This window comes from Xiphophorus maculatus, chromosome 8 (genome assembly GCF_002775205.1).
Source record: "Xiphophorus maculatus strain JP 163 A chromosome 8, X_maculatus-5.0-male, whole genome shotgun sequence".
NCBI lineage: Eukaryota > Metazoa > Chordata > Actinopteri > Cyprinodontiformes > Poeciliidae > Xiphophorus > Xiphophorus maculatus.
Window position 1 is genome coordinate 24245471 of NC_036450.1, and position 24133 is coordinate 24269603.

Genomic DNA, 24133 nt, shown 5'->3' on the forward strand with positions numbered 1-24133 from the left:
AGTGCAGATGTGGAATATAATACAAAACCCAAAAAGGTTCACAAGAGGCGAGCGAGTCCACAGAAACGGGATTAGATGTGAACCGGACTCGAGAGACGGGTTTGGGAAGCGGAAATGTGCGCAACGAAAAGAGAAGCTTCAGATATTATGATGCTGTGATAGGGCCACTGTAGACGGAAAAAAGGAGTACATTTCTGCACACAAAAAATAATAAAATTTTTTTGAGATTGATCTTAGAAATTTTCTAGGAAACCCACCCAGAAATTTCTGAATTTCAAAAGTTGCAATTTTTTGACTTTTGAAAATTTGACTTGAAACTCAAATTTAAGGACTTTCTAAACAGAAAAATTCTGAAAATCTATCATTTTCTCAAAAATGTTGGGATTTTCAGAAATTTTCTATAAGAAACAAGCCCCAGTTTTTTTTTTTGGAAATGTATTTATTTTCCTCCCTCTATAATAGTCCTAATACAGCATCATAAAATCCAGTTAAAGATCACTGAGAAGCGGTAAGTAAAAGATCTGGTCAGGCATTTCACATAAACTCTATTTTTAAAACAGACAAACCCCTGAGCTGTTTATTTGTGAAAAGCAAACTGATGTTTGTAATGACTGCATCTTTTCATATTTTTAAGAATCCCTTGGCTGAGTATTGTTTAGTTATTTCCTCACCTTTGCTTCAAAGAGCGTAGCAAAATATCTGGAACAGCAAATAAAGCAATATAAATGACATTTAATAACTGATTAGCAACAGTGTTGTGATAGATGTTAAGTAACTTGTCAAAGAATAGAAACTGCTTTCTGGGGCCCAGATATTACTGCCATCTTTTAATAAATGAACGGCAATATTTTTAAAAAAATGCAGGGGAAGAAGTGCCTTTTGAAAAAGTTACATGTATACCACTGAACACTAAATGATATATACATATCTCAAACCATTTATTTCACTTCTTCACACTGCTTACAAAATGAAGAATGAAACTCAAGACACTGAATCCAACTAAAAACTCACTGAACTTCCTGTTTCAGTAACAACCCTTTGATTTTCTTCCTTTGCTAAAGGAGAAAAAAAAAAAACTACCACGAGGTTCATGTAAATACTAACGCTCTCCTTCCTAGTATGGATGTGTTCGACAGCTGACTTTGTTTGACCAAATGTGTTTTTTTCTGTGAATTCCAAATTAAAACAAATCCTCAGAGCTTGCTGAAGTAGTTGAGACGCGTTTGCAGAAAACAGAGAAAAGATAAACAAATTGGTCTATGTGAAATGCAAGCTGACCCTCACCATAATGTAGTTTTGGTCTTTGTGTGATTGTGAGGATTATAGCAGGAAAGAAGTTAGTCCCAAATGAGATGACCTGAATCAAACGGCAAATAACATCCCTCTGCTGCTCTCAGGGGTTTTTGTTAACTATCCAGACAGTGGTGGTTGAACATCAGACGGCCGTAGAAACGAGTCCTCTCATTTTCAGAGGTATAGTGGTTTGGTTTCATTCTATAGCCTGGACCCGGGAAGTTTGGGTATTTTTTGCTGCATGCCCAATTTGAACAGAACAGACTAGAGTTTTCACGGCGTGTCTGGACCGGATCACTAACCTCACTCTGAATATCAGAGTACAACACAACGGCGTCGACGGGTTGGGAGAACGACTGACCGCTGTTTTACATCCCAACGGTCGGCACAGCAGGCCTCCGGACTTCGGGCCCTCAGGGGACAATGGTGGAGGAGTGAGAGGAGCAGCCCTGAAGCATGCAGCGCACTGAGACACGGCCGGAGCCAGAGGCCTCCTGAGTGGACCGTAGAGTCAGGGCGGAGTCTGGGCTCAAACTGGCTCATTATGTGTTGAGCACATGAGTAAGACTTTGAGGGTGGAGCAGCTGCCTCTTCTGCTGCTCCTGCACAGCCAGCTGCTGGCTCTGGTCTGAGGTCAAGAGCTTGTTGATCAACGGAGACACGCAGTTCGCTGGAATGATCAACCCTAAGAGAGGAGGAGGAATTATTACTTATTACAGTAACTGATTAATCACAATTAATCAATTCTTAACATGTCCAATGAATTGCAATTGATTCTTAATATAACTGATTAATTGATTGCAAAAATAGTCAATTGATAGCGATTAATCAATTATTAAAATATCTGAGTAATCTATTATTCAAATGATTGATTAATCGTCATCAATGATTAAAATAACAAAATAATCTAGTAATTTATTAATCGTTAACTGGAATACACAGGCTTTAAAAAAACACCATTGATTGAGAGAACATATACAGAGCAGTAATTGAGCCAAAACTGTACAAAAATATACATTTTGCTTTTAAAAAAACCCCCCAAACTCTTCCTTGTCTGTAAAAATGTTGAACCCAAAACTCTTCAAGTGGCCCTTTTTGACTCACCTGGTTTAAATTCTGTAAAGCGTTATTAATTGGTTAATTAATAAAATAAAACACTACATTGTATTGTTTTAAGCAGTGAGCTTTTCACATGTTGACGTTTGCAGTATTTTTTTAAACCAAGTGTACACCAAGAGAATGCTGTTATTAAATGTTTATTTTCTTATTTAAAAAGGAACTGAAGAATTTATGTCTAATATTGTATAAAATAAGGTTACATGGTTAAGTCTAAAATCTGCAAACGTGTCAGTTTTCCTTTTATGCGATTAATTGGTGAATCGTCAGAATAATCGATAACTAAAATAATCGTTAGTTGCAGCGCTAAAACTTTTGTCATAATGACAAACATGCGTTTCTGGAGAGAGAGCAAATGCTTCTGAGTCTTTCCCAATTGAAGTTGGGAAAGCAGGTCAGCTTACCGACTATCCTCTGACCATCCTCGGTGCGCAGGCGGACAATCTGCACCTTCACGTTGCTTCCGCTGACTGGAGAAAGAACTTCTTCCAGTTCGTTCCACACGCTGAGCACAGAGCCACACAGAACGTAGTATGTCCTGCAGCGCAGGCCGACTTCACACAGCAGACCAACTGAGGCTTTCTTGCAGTTGCCGCGCCTAAAGGCAGATCCAAACAGCAGATTAAAGAAGCTGTTTCTGAAGTTGCGAGTTTGAGACACTGCTAGTGCTCATTTGGTGCAAGATAAGTGTGTAAAGTGTACACACCAGTACGCATGAGAGCATATTTTTGCTGATGACTGGTACTGGTCAGTCCAGTGCTGCTTGGCATCTTCTGATAGAACCTAATAGAAGAGACAAAAATAAAAAACTGTTATCAGGAATCATAAAATATTTAATGTTTCCATAATTTCAAACAGAAGCCAAACCTTCTTAAACTTCTTTTTGATGTCGGCGTATGTTTCCAGTTTGACTTGTCTGCCGGTGTTTGGCCTGTACACCAGGAACAGCCTCTTCTTAGTGTTCACTTCCTTCACCAGGATGGCTGTTTTCCTGTTATTTCTCATCTGAAATTCAATCATGCACAGAAAAAGAAGGGAATAATGGAATCCTGGCTTAGCAATATCATCCACAAATACGGAGAAAAAAAGGTACAATCTTTGGGAGAAAATCTGGATTACATTATCAATAGACTTGAGTTAAATTGCTGTTCTTTTTAGTCATACCACACCGTTGCTATGAATTTTATTCACCCAGTTGCCTTAAAGAGCTAAGAGTCTTAGGGCTGGGTGTCTTGCCCAAGAGCACAATGATATTAACTAAGAAAGCTGGAATCTAACTCAACCCGTCAATTTCAAGTTGACTGATCTTCTCACCGAGTCACATCTGAACTAAATATGAGGAAAGTACAACACCAAAAAGAATAAATGTGTCAAGCAAGCAATAAAAAAAAAACTAAAAGAATACCTCAGAAAAGTTGAAGTGAGTCCAAAAATGTCTTGATTTATAAAGACATAATTTTCGACTAGACAATGCTCAGTGTTTATTATTCACTTACGTAAATAGTACATAAAACCAACTTCTAAATTTGAGCACAAACATGGAGTATAATCAAGGATAAAAATGTTTGAGATTATAAATGAAAAGTGGTCAATAGTTATGAAAAACTCCAGAGATCCTACAAGATTTCAAAAGCTCAATAGCTGAATCCTAAGCAAATCAATTTATGCTTCATAAGAATAAAAAAAACCTCACTGGATTCATAATATAAGTAATAAAAGAAACACATCTCATTTTATCATTCTCTATGTGAATTCTCATTTATGGTATTATTTACTCTAATTTCAAGGACCTTTAACACGGATTGTCTATTTACCAAACACCGATGCTGCCGAGTGAGGTACAGGGTTAGCTCTTCGCCGTCAGTATGCTCCGCCCGTTGCTGATCTCAACCCAAAGTGTGTGTGTGACGCTGGAAAGCTGCTACGGTTTAGTGGACAGGTTCCTTTTATTTGTGTTCTGTACACCGTGTTCAAAACCAAAGACAGAAAATATAAGCAGACGGCTAAGAGAGGGGAACTTTACAACGGACGGTTGGTTAAATGAGTCTAGATGGAGTTTAAAAGTTAGAAAACATTAAAAGAAGAAGTGAGTGAAAGATGACGGGGAAATAACAGTCAGCAAAAGTATATACAGAATGCTGATGTAAAAAAATATATATACATATATACAGTACAGACCAAAAGTTTGGACACACCTTTTAATTCAATGAGTTTCCTTAATTTTCATGACTATTGACATTGTAGATTCACACTGAAGGCATCAAAACTATGAATAACACATGTGGAAATATGCACTAAACAAAAAAGTGTAAAACAACTGAAAATAGCCCTTATATTCTAGTTTCTTCAAAGTAGCAACCTTTTGCTGTGATTACTGCTTTGCACACACTCTGCATTTTCTTGATGAGCTTCAAGAGGTCGTCACCTGAAATGGTTTTCACTTCATAGGTCAACCTGCCCTGTCAGGTTAATAAGTGGGATTTCTTGCCTTATAAATAGTCATGAAAATAAAGAAAACCCATTGAATTAGAAGGTGTGTCCAAACTTTTGGTCTGTACTGTATATATACAGTGAACCCTCGCTATATCGCGGTTCACCTTTCACGGTCTCGCTGCTTCGCGGATTTGCATCGTGCATTGTGTTCTGCATTCTGATTGGCTAAACAGTCTCTCCGCTTCTTCTCTACCTGTGTGTCAACAATGTTGCGGTTTAATATGTACACGTACGTAAAACAGCTTGCCAATTTCAATAATCCTTTTGCCCCGAAGAAAAAAGAGCGACAACAACTACCGATAACTATGTTCTTCTCTCAAAAAAAACACACCTGCACCGCGGGCTTTAGAAGAAAAAAAAAAAACGCTACAGAGCGGAGTCAGGATTCAGCGGCTCAGTCAGAAGAGCAGTGAAATACACGCGAGTCACTATTTGTTCTTCTGTACTTTTTTTCATAATCATTTTTCATTTTCTCCCGTTCTAATCCAATGACTCGGGTCGAGGTGGGGCGGTGCTGATCTCCGCAATTTGAAGCCTTCGGTTCGTATTGATGCTTAAAATTGTTATTTTACAGTACAGTAGTTATTTGTAAAAAAAAAAAAAATTGTTTATACAGTACTTTTATTTGTAAAAACAAATGCTTGGGCCTGTAAAAAGGTTTTGTTCTTTGGTTTCAATGTATTATGGAGTATTTCATTGTATAATAATTGTAAAATAAATAAAGGTTATTACTTCACGGATTTCGCCTATCACGGGTTCTTTTTGGAACGTAACCCCCGCGAAAAACGAGGGTTCACTGTATATATATTTACTTATATAAATACACACACACGTTTTTAATTAGTGCTTTTTCTTTGCTGAAAATAGCAGATTACGAGTACCGGTAATCCTTTATTTTTAAACAAACGGTACCTTTCCTATTCTATGTCAGCTATAAAAACTGACTCAGGGGCGTGCCGTGGTGGCGTAGTGGTTAGCGCGACCTGTATTTGGAGGCCTTGAGTCCTCAACACGGCCGTCGCGGGTTCGACTCCCGGACCCGACGACATTTGCCGCATGTCTTCCCCCCTCTCCTTCCCCGTTTCCTGTCAGCCTACTATCATATAAGGGAGACTAGAGCCCACAAACAGACCCCCTGGAGGGGTAAAAAAAACAAAAAAAAAACTGACTCAGCTACTAAGATGTAGAATGAGCGTGGGTTTGTCATATTTAAATTATTCCATCACACCAAATATAGCATCAAAGAAGTCCTTTGCAATTACAATGCAACACACATACATGTTGCACTTAACAGTTGTGATTCCATATATTGTGTGATAAATTTTGGCTCAAGAAAATATGAGTACACAACATAATCATCCGCAAGGAACAAAAGAAATAAACTGCAAAACAGCTGAAACACCCGAGTTCCTTTAAATCAAGGTTAAAACCCCACCTGTTTTGAGCTGCTTTGGAACCATAATAAATGAACACTTACCAATATTTTGAGGTGTATTGATGATGGCACTCATAATGTAATGGTTGTTCCTGGTTTTCTTAATTGCTCACTGTATGTCTTTTATGACTTTGTATTTTTGTCATGTACAGAACTGATTGATAAAACAGGTGGAGTAGGCATTGTGGAGTCTTCAAAACTTTCAATTTCTAGATAAACTATATATAATTTTTCCATTTTAACATTAAATATTTATGTAATCTTTAAAACATCTACAGTAAAAATTTTTTTGAAAGACTTGATAAATGTGTCCCAAATGCAGTCAAAATAGTTTAATGATACAGAAAAACTCATTTTCAAATCTTCCCTATGAAACTCCTCATATAAGATGATTGATATATATATATATATATATATTTTTTAAACCTAGAACCTGTGTCATAATTTCCTACCTGGACATAGAAGCCATCGTCTGGGCCATTCTGCTCTGCCCAGGCGTGTGTCGCTTCTTCCCAAGACATTCCTCTTTCCACGCCGACCTGTGAGGTGAAACATGAACAGAACGTCAGCCAACGTTTCATCTCTGTGAGCTGATTTTTATACCATAAATACAGGACTTACAGTGTAGAGTTCTACGTGTCCTGATGTAGTGTAGCCTGGCGTCAGAAACTTTCGACAGTCCGCCTTCTTCACCTTCTCGTCACCCGAGCCGAGATCTAACATACACCAGGAGAGAATGTTTGACATATTTGAGATCAAATGGGGAGTGATCATGAAGAGAAAAAACACTCTACAAATGTAAGTAAAATCCTCTGATTTGACATTTCTAATGCACTTTCTTGGGTTTGAACTTAGAGCAGACTTCTCCAAGTTTGAGATAATTTGACCTGGATTAGATGTTCTCATTTTAGAACGTTTTTAAAGTTGTTCTTTTTGTTAATTCACCTAGAAAAAAAATACTAACCTGTTGATATTAGTGTTATTTAATTCAATTTTTTTCTTCTTCTTTGTATTTATATTAAACAAAGCTCATAAATGCATGCAGTAGGAGTAGGATTGGGGTGTTTATCATATTGTTTCTCATTTACCGCAATTATTTTCTTAAGAACTAAGAATTTTGATTGATGTTTAAAACCCACTCAAAACTATCTGGAATGATAGTTTTACCATTTTTTCCACTGTTTGTTCAATGAAAGCATCAATAAATATCCATAAATTTGAAAATACAGTAAGAGTGTGCAGCATATTGATACAAATCACACTTATTTATGTGACAAATGGGAATGTTTTTCAAAAGCAGCACTTCTGTTTGTCTATAAACATACAGTTAGATAAAGAAAAAAATTAAAAAGATGTGATCAATAGTTCTTACCACTTGTATTGTTATTGCGATAAAAAAAAATAGCATGATACAACTTAAATTCACTGTCCCACAGCAGCATAGGGAACAAACTAGGTTGCTGTTACCAGGGTTACGAAATCATATGACCACTTACCCAGAATGCCCATGTCATATCTGCCATTCTTCTTGGCTTCCTGGATCACTGCTGCCAGAGTGTCAGAGAAATACTGGAACAAGGCATTTTGCTGCTGGACCTCCATGCCCAATATCCGGTTCAGGAATTTCCCTATGTTGTTGTAGTCTGCAATGGAAAGTGTTCACTTTCATTTTGCTCTTTTTGTTGTTGTTTTGGATGAGGGATTCATTTACAATTTCAAAAATCACCTTTGTCCAGTGTAAGCACTCCAGATCTGTCCTCCACATTTATGAGGCCCACACCTATCAGCCCACTCTGAATCTCTACAGAACAGAGACGATATTATTATTCAGTGAGCGAAAGGGGGGGACTAATGGTTTTTAAAGCGTGAAATCAAGAAAATCCAACTTGTCACTTGTACCTCTGAAAAAATCCCCTTTGAAGTCTGAGGGTGGAGGCACCAGCGGAGCGTCAAGCTTTACTATCGACTTCATCACAATTTCCAGAGCGTTTCTGCCGTACTGCAGCGAAATCATGATGAGTCAGAGCGGCTCAAACAAAGCCCGAAACACATCCTCTAATAACACCAGCGTTACCTTGTTGTCAAAGTTGAACCTGCTCAGATCTCTAGTTTCCGTCGCCCGTCGGTCTCCGTGAGTGAGAGCCCCCTGACAGAAAGATCAAGTCATGTTGATTTTTATTTGCACATATTTTAACCACATTTATATAAGTTATAAACATATGAATGCGCCTACCAGGCTTTCCAGTCTTTTGGCAACAATGGATGCAAATCTTTGCTCTCCTGCAAGTTCTGATATGAGAAAGACGTACTCTGGAGCCGTGACCTGGTTTGATCTGTGTGTACGCCCTGTAGTAGAAAAACCTCTTTCAGTGAATGTTATGTATACTTTTTTTTATTATTAATGCAACAGAACTATCAGATATTGTAGGTAAAAGAAAGGTTGAAATATGTAATCACCAAACTGCTGTATGGCTCTGTCTGCGCTCCACGGCAGCTCCAGGGTCATGTGGACTCTCCTCCTCTGGTTCTTCACGCGCCGATCGGCCTGCAGGGAAATGCCGGAGCTGGCCGCTTCCGAGATGATGGCTATGTTCTGGTGGACAACAAAATGGCCGACATGTTACTTTAAAGAAAAAATAATAATTTGTGTGTGTAGTCTTTGCAAAATGTGACTAAAATACCACATAGTGAAGTCAAATGTTTTACATAAACTTCAAATAATGTCTCGAACTCATTTTCCCAAATGACACGATGTTCTTCCAGTTGAAACTTTTTTTTTGTAACTTTATGCATTGAAGTCATTTGCAACTTTGTGTCGTCTTGTGAATCATGCACTTCTGTCAAGGTGTAAAAATGTTTTCCATCTGTCACCAGAACCAATGTGGAGCAAGATGTTTTTATACACATAACATCTTCCCTCCCCCCCCCCCCAAAAAAAAACAAGGTACGAGGAATAGATTTGTATTTATTGAAGAGGTTTCTGCATTTGTCTCCACTTTGACTCAAACGTTAAGCATCCAGCTCAAATCAGAAAAACAATCAACCCCAAAATGCCAGAAACTGTTGGCCTTGCAAAGAAATGATGCAAAGCTTTTTTTGTGTTTTGTATCTACAATTATTTATATTATTGCAGATGCAAAAAATATTTACAGTTTTGCTTTATTGTTGAGCAAACACAAAAGCTGCAAATTTTGTTTTTAAATATTTTTTGTGGCGTCTCCAACTACTTTCAACTTAATGATTTTGGCCCACATTACAAAAAGTTTGAAAATGAAAGTAATCAGAGCAGTGGTATTTATCTCATAATTTACTGAAGAATCTTGGTTAATCTTCAAAACTGTATTAATATTGATTAAAGATCAAGTTCATAGCAGCTGGCATTTAACCGAGCTAGATGAACAGGTTTGTGAATCTAAAAGTTGACCATTTGGAACATAACACTTCAGACTTAAGTGCTATTGAAACAGAGCGCTGATATTTGTCTTTTGATAAATTCATCTGGTAAAAATTAAAACTCATTTTACTGTCCTGTTCTAATATATAACACAGAACAGAAGAGAGCCCGAAGAGAACTAAGTTTGACCCCAGGTAACGGATCAGAGTCCTGTCCTCTACATTTGTAAACAATCAGTCCAAGTCACAAAGAGATTTAATCCAAAACATCCCATCTGGAGAGTGTTTGAATTAATGTCAAAAAATGCCATAAGTGGAAATTATTCAGTTATTGAGACCGCTGGTGTAAATGTTCTTTCATCAGCGTTTTGAAAATAATGCTCTCTTGCGAAAGTGTATTCCTGTGAAAAGAACATCCATAACATTTATATTCAAGTACATGTGATACTTATCCAGTTGGGAGTAGCCATGTGGAAAAAAGTTCTTGTAAAGTTCATAAAAAGCAGAAAGCTAGTAGGATTAAAATAAATTAAGAATATTTCATCCGGAAACAACTGATTATCTGTGTGTCATTTAAAGACTTTTTGGTCTTGTCTCTAAATAGCATAGCAATTGAGAATCGTTTTGAACCGGATTCAAAATGGGGAATCGGAACTGGAATCATTCAAATTCAAACAATTCGCAACCCAAATGACTAAACAGATGATCCTTCCTAAGAAACAACTTCAGATAAAACTGAACTACCGTTCAGTTTTAGTCATTTCCTTGAAGAAAAGTTTACATCAATGCACATTACAATGGTCAAATGAACTTGCAGCTTTAAGAGGAACAAAAAAAGAATCCTTGAAGTGATGGCGTGTAAATATTGAACAAATAGAAACTCTTGTTTGATGATAATTTGAGCAGACAAGCTAAAAAATAAAAATGCTTAAAAAGCCCACATCTGTAGGAACCATCCGTAGGTTCCAGAATGACGACTGCCTTACCTTTTCTCCATCCATGAACCTCTGTTTCTCAGTCAGGTTGAGGATTTCTACAGGGACGTCCAGCTCAGAGCGGGACTCATAGGTGATGCTGCCGTCATCATTACTGACCACGCGACCTTTACGACCGGTCATCTGAAGAGGAGAACAATTATGTTGCCTTACGAACAACAGCTCAGTTAAAACAGCAAAACCAAAGCAGTGTGTGACTCTAAAAGGCCGTTACCTCCGCCACGTTTTCCGGCCCTCCCAGCTCGTCGATCAGCTCGTCCAGGGTATTGGGAGGCAGATCTTCTGCCAACCCCTCCAGTTGTTCCAGCAGCTGTTTCTTCATTTTCTGGGCAAGTTCCACCGAGTCCTGACTCGTTAGGCAGCTTTCCTGGCTCTCTGTCTTAACTTGAAACGAATTCAGGAAAACGTTCATTTCCAGAAGACTTTTTCGCAGGATTAAGACTTTGCTGTATACGAGGCAACGTGCTCACCGGTAGCAGGAGTGAGGGGGGCGTTCACTGAGGCGGTGAAACCTGGCCTGGTGGAGCCCAGCCCCGAGGCTAACAAGGCACTTTGAATTGAGTCCGGATCAATACTCTTCCTCCTTTTCTTCTTCTTCTCCTTCTTCCCTTTCTTTGGCTCCTTTCTGATTAGCCAAGGATCTGAAAAAATGGGGCAGCAGACATAGTTTTAACTCAAGGTTTCATCAACTCAAATTTAAGACTTTTTAAGGCCATCATGAAAGGAATTTAAGACCCGTCTCACGACAAATGTAAAAAAAGAAAAATAATCATAAATAAATAAATCGTATGGGCTGACAGAAGAAGTAAGCCAATGCCGAAGACGATCATCGTACAGATGTTCTTAAACTCTTCCTGAACTCACCGTCCTCCTCATCGTCATCAGACTCGTCTCTGAATGGATTGAAATCATCGTCTTCGTCTCCTGAGCTGATAGACTTGAAGCTGTCGTCGCTGTCTTTCCCAGACTCTCTGTCCGATTCCTCGGACTCGCTCTCCTCTGAACTCGTACCGGACAGGCCCCCATGCTTGCGAGGCTTCTTTTTAGGCTGTTTTTTGGCCTCTGAACCTGGAGCGACAGGGAATGATAGCCGTGTTAGACACAGCTGTAATTCCCAAACAAGCAGCTTGCTGGTTTGCAGATTATTTGGAAAAGAATAATAATAAATCACATTTTTATAACACTTTTTCAGACACCTAAAGATGATTAATAGACACTTAGATAGAATACGATCGGTACACAAAAACAACAAATGTGTACCTCAAGGCTCTGTATTAGGGCCTATTTTGCTCATAATTTACATTACTGTCCTATGTAATAATCCATCAACTGCTTTTACGCAGATGATTATGTTATTTACTATGGTTCTCATTCAATTGCTCAGTTATCTAAATTTCAACAGGCTGTGTTTGGTGAAGGGCAGGTTCGCCTTGAGCTACAATCAGATTTCAAATGATGAAAAATCTAAAAGAACGCTTTTACTCTCCAAATATTCCTGTTCCCTTTTAGACTACCCCTCTAGTAACAACTGCCCACGGTAAAATGTGAGAGGCTCACCAGTTACAAGTACCTGAGATTATTATTATTGATGAGCTTTCTTGTAAACTTCATGTGAAACATTTCATCTCCAAATTAAGGTTGAAGCTTGGTTTATACTACAGAAACAAATCATGTTTCTCCCTCTGATCACAGAATGACTTTCTTGTACATGCTTGCTTATTACTACTGCGATTTATTGTCAAATTGTTTGCATTTTTAAATTTTTCTAATATCTACTTTCGTTATTCCTATGTATTTGTGTGCGCTGCCGTCTTTCTTGGCCAGACCAAGTCATGGACTCAAGAGTCTAAACGCTTGTCAAAGAGATCACACTGGATCTGGTTTAATAAAGGTTTTATAATAAAAACAAATATGTAAAAACAAATTCTCATGCATCCTATTCTTGGATTTATTTAATGTTATTTGTGCTACCTTTTCTCTTCTTTCCCTTTTGTTCCGGCTGTGCTGCATTCTCAGCAGGAGAGGGAGTTTTTTTTGCAGAGAGGTCGATGCCTAACAGGCTGTAAAGCTTCTGTCTGTCTGGAGCTGGGAAGTGCTTCTCTATCAGGGACTGCAGCACACCTCTGCAATAATAATAAAAAAAGAAAAGTCACGGTATTGAAGCCACAATATTACATTGACATTTTTCTCAGAAAGTTTTCCTTTGTCCTCACTTTGCTGTTGACACAAAGTCGTTGAGCTCTCCTCCTCCTTCCTCCAAGGCTTCCAGTGTTCTCGCCTCACCAGTGGACTGCAGACCGATCACCACACACTGCAGAGAAAACAGAAGCTCACATGCTTAAACACAGAGGATAACAACTCATTTTTAAGGAAAACCAGTGAATTTCTCCCATTTCCTTTAACAAAAAAAATTATTGTTGAGGCTGCATGTTCCCCAGGTGATTTTACCTTTCCGTTCTGAACTTCCTCTCTGGCTAACTGGACCACCCGGCGGACTTTGGAGGCAATGCAGAGATATTTGAAGAACCTCTGATGGGCGGACCAGAACTGACCCCACATGGACTTCTTCATGCGCTGCTCTGCTTCCATGAGGTTGGCAGCTTGTTGGAACTTCTCGCGTGCGTTAACCCACTGTGATGCACGAAGAGACGGATTCAGTTTGTACACCATTGTTGGATGCAGCAAACTAATGCAAAGTGCTCCAACTTAGAGACTCAAACAATCTGCTTAGTTAATTGTAGATTAATGGTTTATTAGATTAAAATTAGTTCCAATCGAAGAGTGAGTTTTTATTTGGATTTTTGTACTTAGTGGGACAAAAATCCAAACAAATAAATGTTTGCACTCAAGAGTCTAAACGCTTCTTTGGTGTTTTAAGCTTAGCAGCCTGAATAGCCAGCATAAATAAATGGTTAGGTATAAAGGTTCCATCCCTGGATGACTGGAACCAGATCATATGTGGTTTATATAGGATGGGAAGAATTACTTTAAGGTACATTGCACTTTGCAAAATTTGAAAAGATTTGGGTTAAATGTAAAAAGATTCTTGTGGTAAATTGTCCAGAATTTGGAACTCTGTACAAATTTGTATTGTAATTTGAGTTATTTAATATTACGTGTACATCACCACTCCTTTTTTATTTCATTGTAATTTTTGTTCATGCAAGTTTAGCTATGTTAAGGAAAACCAAATTTGAAAAAAAGGTTTAAAAAAAATGTGTTGCAAATTAATCACATCTGCTTAGTCCGTCTTTCAGTGTTGTAGTTCGGCCTCCATCCAGTAGATGGGGCCACTGTTCGTGTTGGAGCGGAGCCAGTCGACACAGAAGCAAAGGCCTGGTCCCAATGCTCAGTGCGCACCCTGTACCCCTCTGAAGTGTGGATTCAGTCAAGTGCATATAGGGGTTCGAGTGCGCAGGTTTACAAGCATGCTAAAATGTGAGAATTGGGACGGTACGCTCCTGTGTCGTTACTTTGATATCCAAAATGGCGGGACTGGTCACCGTTTAGGCATTTGTGCTGCTAAAAAGTACAACTACAACAAACATTCTAAATGTACAGTAAAGGTATTTTTGCTTTCCTAAATCGTTGCTGGAGATATTTGGCTGAAATGTGTTTTGTTATGACTTGTTGGATACAGTAAATTCTATGTAATCACACAAGTTCAGTAGAGTGAAACAAAAATTATTTCAATACTTTACTTTTGAAAACTGATTTTAGAGTATTTTTCTGCAACAAAATAATCATCAGCTTTTTCTGTGAACTTTGCCATATTTCCAAGATGATCAAAAATACGCATTAAAATGTACTAATATTCAATTTAACAGTCTGTGATTTTACATGTTTTTTTTTACTCATAAAACCATCTCTTTTATGCAGCTAAAAGTTAGTTACCCATAAAGGGGAGTTAATAAAGATCAAGTTAAGGACAAACATATGTAAAAAAAATACTAATAATAATAATAAAAAAAGAGAGAAAAAGACCTGATGCTACATTGTGAAAAATAAAAAGACTAAGGGCACTGAAATGTCATTTTTAAAAGAAACTATGAATATTGTAACTTTATAGACCAAAAATGTTACAAAAAAATTCATCAGAAACTCTGACATCAGTTTTCTTCCCCTCTAGTCTGAGAAGAAAACATTTGTTTAAAAATCATGATGATATCTCTAAAGGAAAATAAGGATCAAACAGCTTTCTATTCCTCTCTCACAAAAACTTAAGATCTTAATTTCATAATTATATATGAAGTTTTCCCTGTAATGACATCATGCAAAGGAAAATCAAAAATATCAATTCCTGTGCGTTTTGTGACTGAGATTTTAAGACAATACACTTTTTTTCAGTAGCAACTTCATTGATGTTTTTAGAAAGATTTACAAAAGTGGATATTACACAAGAACTCTATTCCATCCAAGTTTTAATATAGTAAAATTTGGTCTAACAGGGGATGAAGAGTTAAATTGTGATATTAACAATTTAATGGAGGTGATTTTTAGGGGGGGGAAATCACCTCCATTTTTAAAATTAAATAATTTCGTTTAAAAGACTGCTTAAACGTTGCAACATCACAAAAGGCCAATCTGGATACCAATATGGTAATTTCTTAACTTAAGATTTGAAATTTGTCTTGCATTTGTAACATTTTGTTTTATTTTCCTCACAGTTTGTGATTATTTTTTATTTCTTCTTTTTTCCCCGCTCATTTTATCATATCAAACTTTTTTTTATTACTAATGTGTGCCTTGTCACGCTGTTTTCTTTGAATTTTCTACAAAGACGGGGAAAAAAACAACAAAATATTGCCATAAATCGCCTTTTAACTCAAAACGTCACATGCAGCAATGAGTTGTGGGTAATACACTTCCCCAAAGTCCGCCTGGATGCGGACTCAGTGTAAGGGCGGAAATAGGACCCAAAATAGGCGAGGTGGAGGGCGGATGTGGATAATGTGGGACACATTACGCACTCAAACCCATCAACATGAACGCGCATTTGAAGGACAGGAGGGCGGAACGAGGGCGGGAATGCGAGTATTGGGACCGGGCCAAAGAAGGTGAAGCCATACCAGACGGAGAAAGAGAAACAGTCCTAACATGCAAAATGCATTTTATCAGATTTTAATTTAAAATATAAAGCAGAGGGGATAACATAGAAAAATGATCACATCATGGGAAAAAAAATTAAAATGATGCTGCCAATAGGCACAGCTGATGGCTGTCCTCCACTAGCAACTAGAGATGCTACTTCTGCATGAATATCTCCGTTTCACATAATTTTTTTTATCTTTTATTTTTCTATTCAGCAACCAGATTCTTGTGTTACATTATTAAGCTTATACACGTTTATAAATTATGAGAAAGCCATATTTTTCTGTTTATTTAGTCAGTATTTGATACAGCTGACAAAATTATATAAAAATATTTTGTTTTTATTAATTCAACGTATTATGAAAAATTTAGGCCTTTCTGATCTGGAAAGGCAGTCAATCTTCTTGATGGAGAAAACCGAGGTTTTTACGAAAACGGACGCTTCTCAATTAATTGTTAGTCGATCGATTAGATCAGTGGTTCTCAAACTTTTTTCAGTGATGTACCCCCTTAAAAATATATTTTTAGTCAAGTACCCCCTGACACTGGCAAAACATTTTTGGAACAAAAAAGAGGTACAGTGCCTTCTTTTTCACTTTATCTATACTTTCAGCAGCATTGCTGCTACGCTTTAGCCACGTCTCCATAGATACAGTGTAATCATGATAACGACAAGTCGTTGACGAGTGCCCTGGGTCCGTGGGTCAAACTAACTTGGTGGGGGGGTCCGTTTTATTTTAAAGGATATTGAAACTAAATACTGAATATAAAATTCAGTGCATGAACACACATTTATATTTTATCAAACTTTTTACAAAATAATTTTTCCCAAGACTTATTATGAGGAGCCTACTGATTTTTTAAAGATATTTTGAAAAGCTTCACGTACCCCCTGCAGTACCTCCACGTACCCCCATTTGAGAACCACTGGATTAGATCAATCAACTATAGATTAACTCATTCATTGATAACTTGCATCCCTAATTCAAATGATTTGTTTTACTTACCAGCCTCACAGACTTGTTGTACATGTTGATGTACTGCTGAGTTAGAGGGACTTCTTCAATCTTGAAAGTCACGCCTGTAAAACTTAACTGTCTGGCTATGTACATCCCTCTGAGTTTCATGTCCATAGCAACTATTTCCATGGCACCAACACCTCTGGAAGTAAAGAAAGAAAGTGCAGGTTTAAGTGTTTAGAAGACCTTTCAAATGGAAAACATTTTTAAATAAATGCTACTATAAAAATTAAAAAAAACTCCTACCTGCGTTCAACTGCTTGGATAAAGTTGCCAAACTCTCTAAACGGCGTTTTATGACCCCATATTCCCAGCCGGTTCATGTACGCCATGTTTCGTGGCTCAGAGGCTCCTGGATGATGCGTGGAAATGAAAAATGACATATCAGTATTTAATTTCTGCAGAAATTCACGAGTTTGGTTGGCAAACCATTTGATTCTGTCCACTAACCGGTAGCGCTGGCATACACAACCCGAGCTTTGGGAAGTTTGTTCTGCAGCTCCAAAACAGCGAGGCCAGTCTTAGTCGGCTTGGAGGAGCCGATGGGACAAACGTTTTTAGCTTTGTGACATTCATCAAAGACAATCTACAGACAACCTGTTAAAGAAAGTCACACCTTTTTTTTTAAATGTTGATTTAAATACACCAATTATTCACATGTATAGACATATTTTTTAAAATCAGTATATTCAAATGCAGTAATGAATGTGAGGAAGGATACAACTCCATCAAAGTCTTCCCCACACCAGTGGAGAAGTTGTTGAAATCTGGTCTTGTACTTCCCTCCTGACTGGCTCTCTCCTATCAAAGATGAGTAGGTGGCGAAGATCACCCCTTTCTTCACACTCCCATTGTGTTTGGAGGAGATTTTGCCGTATTTAAACTAAAAATGATAAAACTTTTAGTCTTCTTTTAAATAAAAGTCAGCATTTCAAATTGCTACTGTTTAGGGCAGGAGTGTCAAACTCCAGTCCTCAAGGGCCGGTGTCCTGCACCACACCTGAATAGAATAATTAGGTCATTAGCAAGGCTCTGGAGAACTGATCTACACAAGGAGGAAGTAATTAAGCCATTTCATTTCAAGGTTTTGTATCTGTGGCACATCTAAATACTGCAGGACAGCGGCCCTTCGGGACTGGAGTTTGACACCTGTGGTTTAGGGTATAAATTTTAAATCCTACCTTGTTTAGTGAATGGACCTGGATATTCTTGGCGCCAATGTCCCTCAAATCCCTTTCAGCGTCATACTTTAAATCATTAGAGACACTAAACCTAAACAGAGGACACAATGTATGTTTAGGAAAGAAAATGCACAAAACCATTAGGAGTTTTAAAACAAACATTTTTTTTTTCAATGAGGGAGTTCTTCAAGACAAAATTCAAATTCAAATCAAAAATACTTTACTGATCCCCCAAAGAGAAATGAATTAAAATAGAAATCTCTCAGGTTATTTACCAAAGTGATCTCTTTCTGCCCAGAAGGTAGTTCTCATAAATGATCCCTGCGATAGTCCGGCCTTTCCCCACACCGGCTCCGTCTCCAATCAAATAGGCAGCTCGGTCGCCGTTGGGTAGGAATGTCTCATGTTGCTGTAGCACAATTAGAAAACAATTGAGCAAATGAAAAAAATCGGGAAGAGAAGTGGTAATTTTTCAGAATAGCAACAGCCATTAGGAAGGGGATGATTTATGTAGTAATTCTAATGAATGATTGCGCAGTTGTATAAACTTGTTACATTTGTGTTGTGCGACTTTTCAGGAAGCGATTGATTATTAGTCACACATGAAATTAGGGCTGCAACTAAATCAATTGTTCTGGAGATTAATCGGATGCAAAAACTTTCACATTCTGCAGATTTTTCATTGAATTATGACGCAGGTCTCATCAATGACATAAAAGTCGGAAAAAATGCAACATGACCGCTCTGACTGAAACGCTTTGAAAACAATCCGATTTAGTAGCACATGTGGAAAAGGGACAGATTGAAATTTTTTTGAGTCAAAATATCAGAATCGGGCCGTCCAGACTGCAGTGAAAAAGTCAGATATAGTTCGCATACGGGGGAGGGAGAGAAAAAAAGCCAAATTTGAGTCACATTTGCCTGCTGTGTGAAATCAAAGCTCACTCCAACATCTGTGCAATCTAAAAGTTGCACAGATGTTGGAGAGAGCTTTAACTGATTCAATATGCCTCATTGTCTATGACCCTTACTGTAGTGATAGGACCGGATCTAACCTTTTGTTCTAAATGTCAGAGACCACGACATCATAAGACCTATAAAATACAGGCTGGATCCAATGTCAGGTGTAACAGTCTCAGTAATGTATACATTGTCTGAGTTTGAGAAATGTAGAATATGGAAGCAGCTGTTGCTTTACATACTGTAAAACTTTTTTTTTTAAATTATTTTTATAGGAGACACAAACTCTCTTATGTGATCTGGCTGATGTAATGGACCCTGCTTACCTGAGCAGCATATGTGATGGCCTCTAGCTGCAGTGCTGACAAGCAGCCCCGATCAATGACTTCCTCTGGGATGGACAGTCTGTACCAAACATCTGGAGGGCTGACGCTGGACAGAGAGCTGGTCTCCACCACAGGATCCGGATGCCTCAGGCCAATCTTTACTGCGTGGACAAGGTCAAAGTGTCGTCAGTTCATGTTTCACAAAAAGTGATTATGAAATAAAATTTACCTTGACCTAAAATGTTTGAGAATTATGTCACATGTTCTGGATGTTTTGTCAAGTTTTTCTCATTAAAATTAGTGGCTGAATTGTTCTGCTCAGAGTTCAAGATACCTGGATAAATATGACAAGGCATTTTTTTTTAATTAAATGATGTTTCAGCTTTGTGGAAAAAAGGGACCATCTCATCTTTGTAAGATGATGAATCCTAATTTGAAGGGGGGGAAAACATGACTTTTAACACTCTATATTCTTACATTTCATAGGCATGTACTCTGCATACGTCTCTGCGTGACCCAGCTCTTCTTCTTCTTCCTCCTCATGCTCATCCTCTTCTTTTAGGCCTGCAGCTTTCTGCACACACACACACACACTTAAACACAAAAATCACTCTTGCTGAAATATTGAAGCACTTATTAAGGCTTACCAGAGTATTTGAAAAGTTTTGCATTTTAATGTCATCTTTAATCCAGATCCTGGCAGCATCTTTGCCGAACACTTCTTTCTTGATTCCATTGTTTATGTCAGCTGAAACACACAGAAAATACTTTAATGATTTATTTAATGATTCCTGTCATTTATTATATTGTAACAAAGCAGTAATCAAATGATAGATTTTAGAAAGTATGGTCAATTTTTAACAATAAAAATTACAATTTAAGACCCAAAGATTGCAACTTAAACCCACAGACTTCTTTCCCCCCAACCCATTCAAACAGATTACCTGCGCCTGTCGCTGTAGCCGTTGCCACAGGTGGAGCAATGTCAGGTGGAGGTTTAAGTTTCATCAGCTCCATCAGACTGTTGCCCTTTAAAATGGTGGTTTTCACTTTGTTGGGCCGAAGAAGGTCTTTCAGCTGAATCTGCTTGGACACAAAAACAAAGAAAAACTTTGTGAGCAACTTATTCAAAAATGAAAATTGACACTGAAAACAAAGGCAGCATGTTGAAAACACACCTGATCTTTGTTAGAAGGCACTAGCGTGGACACTGAAGGAGGAACATTTGAGGGTGGAGGGGTTGCTGAAGCGCGCAGTCCTGAACTGGTGACATGGACCACCTTGGTGACTGTTATGGTATGTTTGATTGGGTTGGTGACTGACTGCTTGGTGGCAGCAGCCCCTAGTGACGGCAACTGATTCAGTTGATTTAAGACAAATGTGGTTGTTGATGGCTGAGGTTTATGCTGCTTGGAAACAAAAAAAACAGAGGGAATTATTTGTTATTTTTTTAGTGATTTGGCTACCACAGAACTTTGGAATAAACAACCGTGGAGTTTACAAATGAAAATACGCAAAACCACAACAGAAAAATATTGTAAAGTGGACAACAGAAAAGTGGTGTTTAAGTCACAGAAACGTTCTGTCAAACAAAATGTCTATATAGTTTTTACAGCAACAGTACGCAAGTATAATCAAATCTGTAGATGGTTAAAAAACAAAACAGAAAAATATTGTAATAATCATAACAAAACAATTATGTCAATATGACACCCAGATACTGGGAAAAACTACAGCTTTTGTCAGTTGTTTTGGATAATACAAAACATAAAAGTCACTTTATGACTTCATGCTGAACTTTTTACATAGAACTCTGCTATGTAAAATTAACATTTCAGCTTTGTAGACTTAACCGATTACTAATGTAACTCAGCTGCAATTTCAATCACTGTATATGAATTTACATATTTTTTTGCAGAGTTAATTACTTGACATCTGTCATTTTCAAAGGAAAACTCTGGTAACCACTGCTGTCAGAGTTTTCCTGTAAAACCCCCTTTTTTTCCTACAGTGAGAATTAAATGAGGAACTCAGCTTACTCTGATTGTAACAACTGGGACTGCAGTTTGAGGCTCAGATCGAACAACTTCCACCGATTCTGCTCCCAGACCAACATCCAGAGCGCTGATGGAAATGGACTGAAAGCAGAGTAGAGGTTAAACGTGCCGTTCACGCTGCGGAAATACCAGGAAACCAGCGTCTTTTTTGATAATGAAATGAGGGTCATCTCACTTGCTGGGCTGTAGAAGGCTGTGTAACATCCTGAGAATCCACATCCAAGAGCCCGAGATCATTTGGGCAAATTCCACTCTCACTTAAAGCAGCAAGGAGCAAATCCTGTCCAGGATCCATCTGCAAATTAAAGTAGAACCTTAAACCAACTCTGACTTTTTCATTATTTACAATAGAAACAAAACATAAAGAAAGAAAATCCATAGAAAAGAAAAATGTAGCATTTCCAATGAATGATCAGAAATGAACACAACCAGAAAGTAAATACCTGACGCACTTTGAGTTTAGTACAAATCAAGAGGAAGGTCAAAGACATGAGGTGTGATTCATTAGTGGGAACTAACTAAGAAATTCAAACTACAAACAGCAAAGAACCTGCAGGACATTATGTCAATAAAAAAAAACAAACAAACTGCAATACCACCAACAATCAATGTTTAAAAAAATAGACTTAATAGGGTGGAATATAATCTTTGATATGATTGCAACACTGTCGGCATTTGTTATAATACACCTTGCAGAATCCTAAAGCACTGGGTTCACTTTAAATGTAAAACATATGTTCAAAATAAACATAAAAAACAACCCGCTAATATCTACACCATTAGTAATGGAAGCAAATTAGCATAAAATAAAAACTCAAATGTAATAATTAAATGTGTGTTATTTATGGAAAAATTCAATAATTTACCAATTGTTGAATATAGTAAAATGAATGCATCTTATGATTAAAAACCATAAAATGCACACACATTTATAGTGAACACCACAGATCCACAGGTGTAGATTGTGGTGCCAAACAGGCAATACATTAAATACAAAGTTATAATTATATCCAGACATAGGGGATAAATGCATTTAAAACACACAGGTTAAAGCTATGGTGCACAATTAATTACATATGTATTTACAGTGTGCAAGACTAATAACATGACTTTCTTAAAAGAACCAGATCTCGGGCTGAAACAAAAACGAAGTATTTAAAATGTAAACGCAGCCCCCAGGATAGTTCAAATGTCCTGATCGGTATACAGTAAAGATATTTATAATCACAGTAATGTCTCAATGGTCTGAGCCACGAGTTGTTTCAAAGTGACCCAAAACAAGACACGTGTTTGCAATGCCCTGCCTACAACTTCCTGCACTCACCGACTCAACGTAGAATCTCCTTAACGCCTATCCTGCATGTACCCTGCCATACTGCAGTTTAAAACAATATATTTATATACTATGGGGACTAATGATCCGTTTTAAGGACACAGCTTAACATACTCTCGTGAACATTTCCCTTTCACTTTTGTATTACCAACTAAGCTGGCCTGAGGAGAGTAGGGTGACTTAGCTTTCCTATGCTAGCGTGCTTCCTATCCAGAAGCTAAATAAACATCCTCGATGCATTCATTCATTTTCACATCGATAAAACAGGCAACAGAGGGTCTAACTACCTGCCAGTAAAATAAGCTTACATGATGCTTGGCATTGCGCGGCTAAATGTCGACAGAGATCACATAATTACAGCTAAATGTTACTGACTGTAACAGTGACCACCGATACAGCTCCACATGTTAGAAACCATTTATTTCCCCGTTTCTCACTATATATTGAACCATTAGCAAACATTAGCATACTTGATGCAAGCCTACGTTGTAACAGAACAGCTCCTAAAGTTTACAGGTAGCTCGTTAAAGCGGCGCCGCTGAAGTTAATCAGTTGTTGATAAATGACGTTAGCAAAAATGAAAAGTCGTACTGTTAAAAACACAAACTCACTCAGTGGTCAGCCTTGTCCTTCCTAACCTGCTTCAGGAAAGCTAAGTGTGGAGGCTAAAGCAGCCAGCCGACGGCCCCTGTTGTTCTAGCGTTATTAACGGTTGTCGCACGCGCACTATGCCTCTGTTAATGTTGCTTGCTAACGTTAGCAACCAGGATACGGAGACCAAAAGCCTGGAAACAAACCATGGTTAATCACTGGAGTGTAAAAATATGACAACAACTAAGACTTTGTTTTAAATTAACGTGTAGGTGAAAAAAAAGCAAATTTTTACGCCAAGACACACTTACGTTACTTTAATACGGGAGCTGCGGCTCACGGTCGGCAGCTCTCTGCAGCTCGGGTGCTTGTTTGTCCTCTCTGCTCGCGCTCACGCCATCTTTTTATCAAATGCTCCGTCGCATGCTGGTCACGTGACGTGCAGGCCAACGGCTGCTGTTTTCAGGGCAAAAGTGCTCGACGGAGGTCGTTGAAAACGGGTGTTAGAGCGGCCGCGGCGCGTCCCTCGACGACAACACACCGATAAAAGCATGAAACGTCGCATATCTGAAACAGTGAAACAAACGAAAAACATAGCAGAGTCAGCGAGCTAATACCACATCACGTGACCCTGACAGGTCCCGATAGGAAGTGACGACGGTGGATGCTTCTTCGTTCTCTTCCTTTTTCGTTCCTTCCTTTTTTGATTTGCTGAATGTTAGGATGCTATTATATATATATATATATATATATATATATATATATATATATATATATATATATACATATATATATATATATATATATATATATATATATATATATATATATATATATATATATATATATA

General features: G+C 37.9%; 1 protein-coding gene across 2 annotated transcripts; it reads right to left on the reverse strand.

Moving 5' to 3' along the window:
* Positions 1 to 379: 379 nt before the first annotated feature.
* On the reverse strand, positions 380 to 23921 carry sbno1 (strawberry notch homolog 1). Of its 2 annotated transcripts, none has more exons than XM_023338458.1 (33): positions 23595 to 23921; positions 21535 to 21654; positions 21342 to 21440; positions 20481 to 20708; positions 20247 to 20385; positions 19950 to 20050; positions 19780 to 19876; positions 19303 to 19463; positions 18292 to 18425; positions 18017 to 18107; positions 17557 to 17718; positions 17286 to 17421; positions 17082 to 17187; positions 16824 to 16977; positions 13174 to 13356; positions 12939 to 13036; positions 12697 to 12848; positions 11590 to 11793; positions 11196 to 11366; positions 10940 to 11109; positions 10717 to 10848; positions 8795 to 8930; positions 8571 to 8683; positions 8412 to 8483; positions 8237 to 8336; positions 8064 to 8138; positions 7834 to 7980; positions 6959 to 7053; positions 6790 to 6876; positions 3277 to 3414; positions 3116 to 3192; positions 2814 to 3007; positions 380 to 1978 (listed from the first exon to the last, which is right to left on the reverse strand). In XM_023338458.1, the coding sequence occupies exons 2-33, from the start codon at positions 21652 to 21654 to the stop codon at positions 1836 to 1838; spliced, it is 4215 nt and encodes a 1404-aa protein (XP_023194226.1). In that variant the 5' UTR covers positions 23595 to 23921; the 3' UTR covers positions 380 to 1835. The 2 variants fall into 2 exon arrangements, with proteins under 2 accessions (XP_023194226.1, XP_023194225.1); XM_023338457.1 differs by having other exon boundaries at positions 20481 to 20711.
* Positions 23922 to 24133: the final 212 nt, after the last annotated feature.

Excerpts from the sequence above, each read along its gene's own strand:
- sbno1 (XM_023338457.1), bottom strand. The coding sequence starts at position 21,654 with ATGGATCCTGGACAGGATTTGCTCCTTGCTGCTTTAAGTGAGAGTGGA. Across the intron at positions 19,877-19,949 it reads AAAACTTTTCAAATACTCTG|AAAGCTGCAGGCCTAAAAGA; the intron begins GTAAGCCTTAAT and ends GTGTGTGTGCAG. Across the intron at positions 18,426-19,302 it reads CCATCACATATGCTGCTCAG|CAACATGAGACATTCCTACC; the intron begins GTAAGCAGGGTC and ends ATTGTGCTACAG.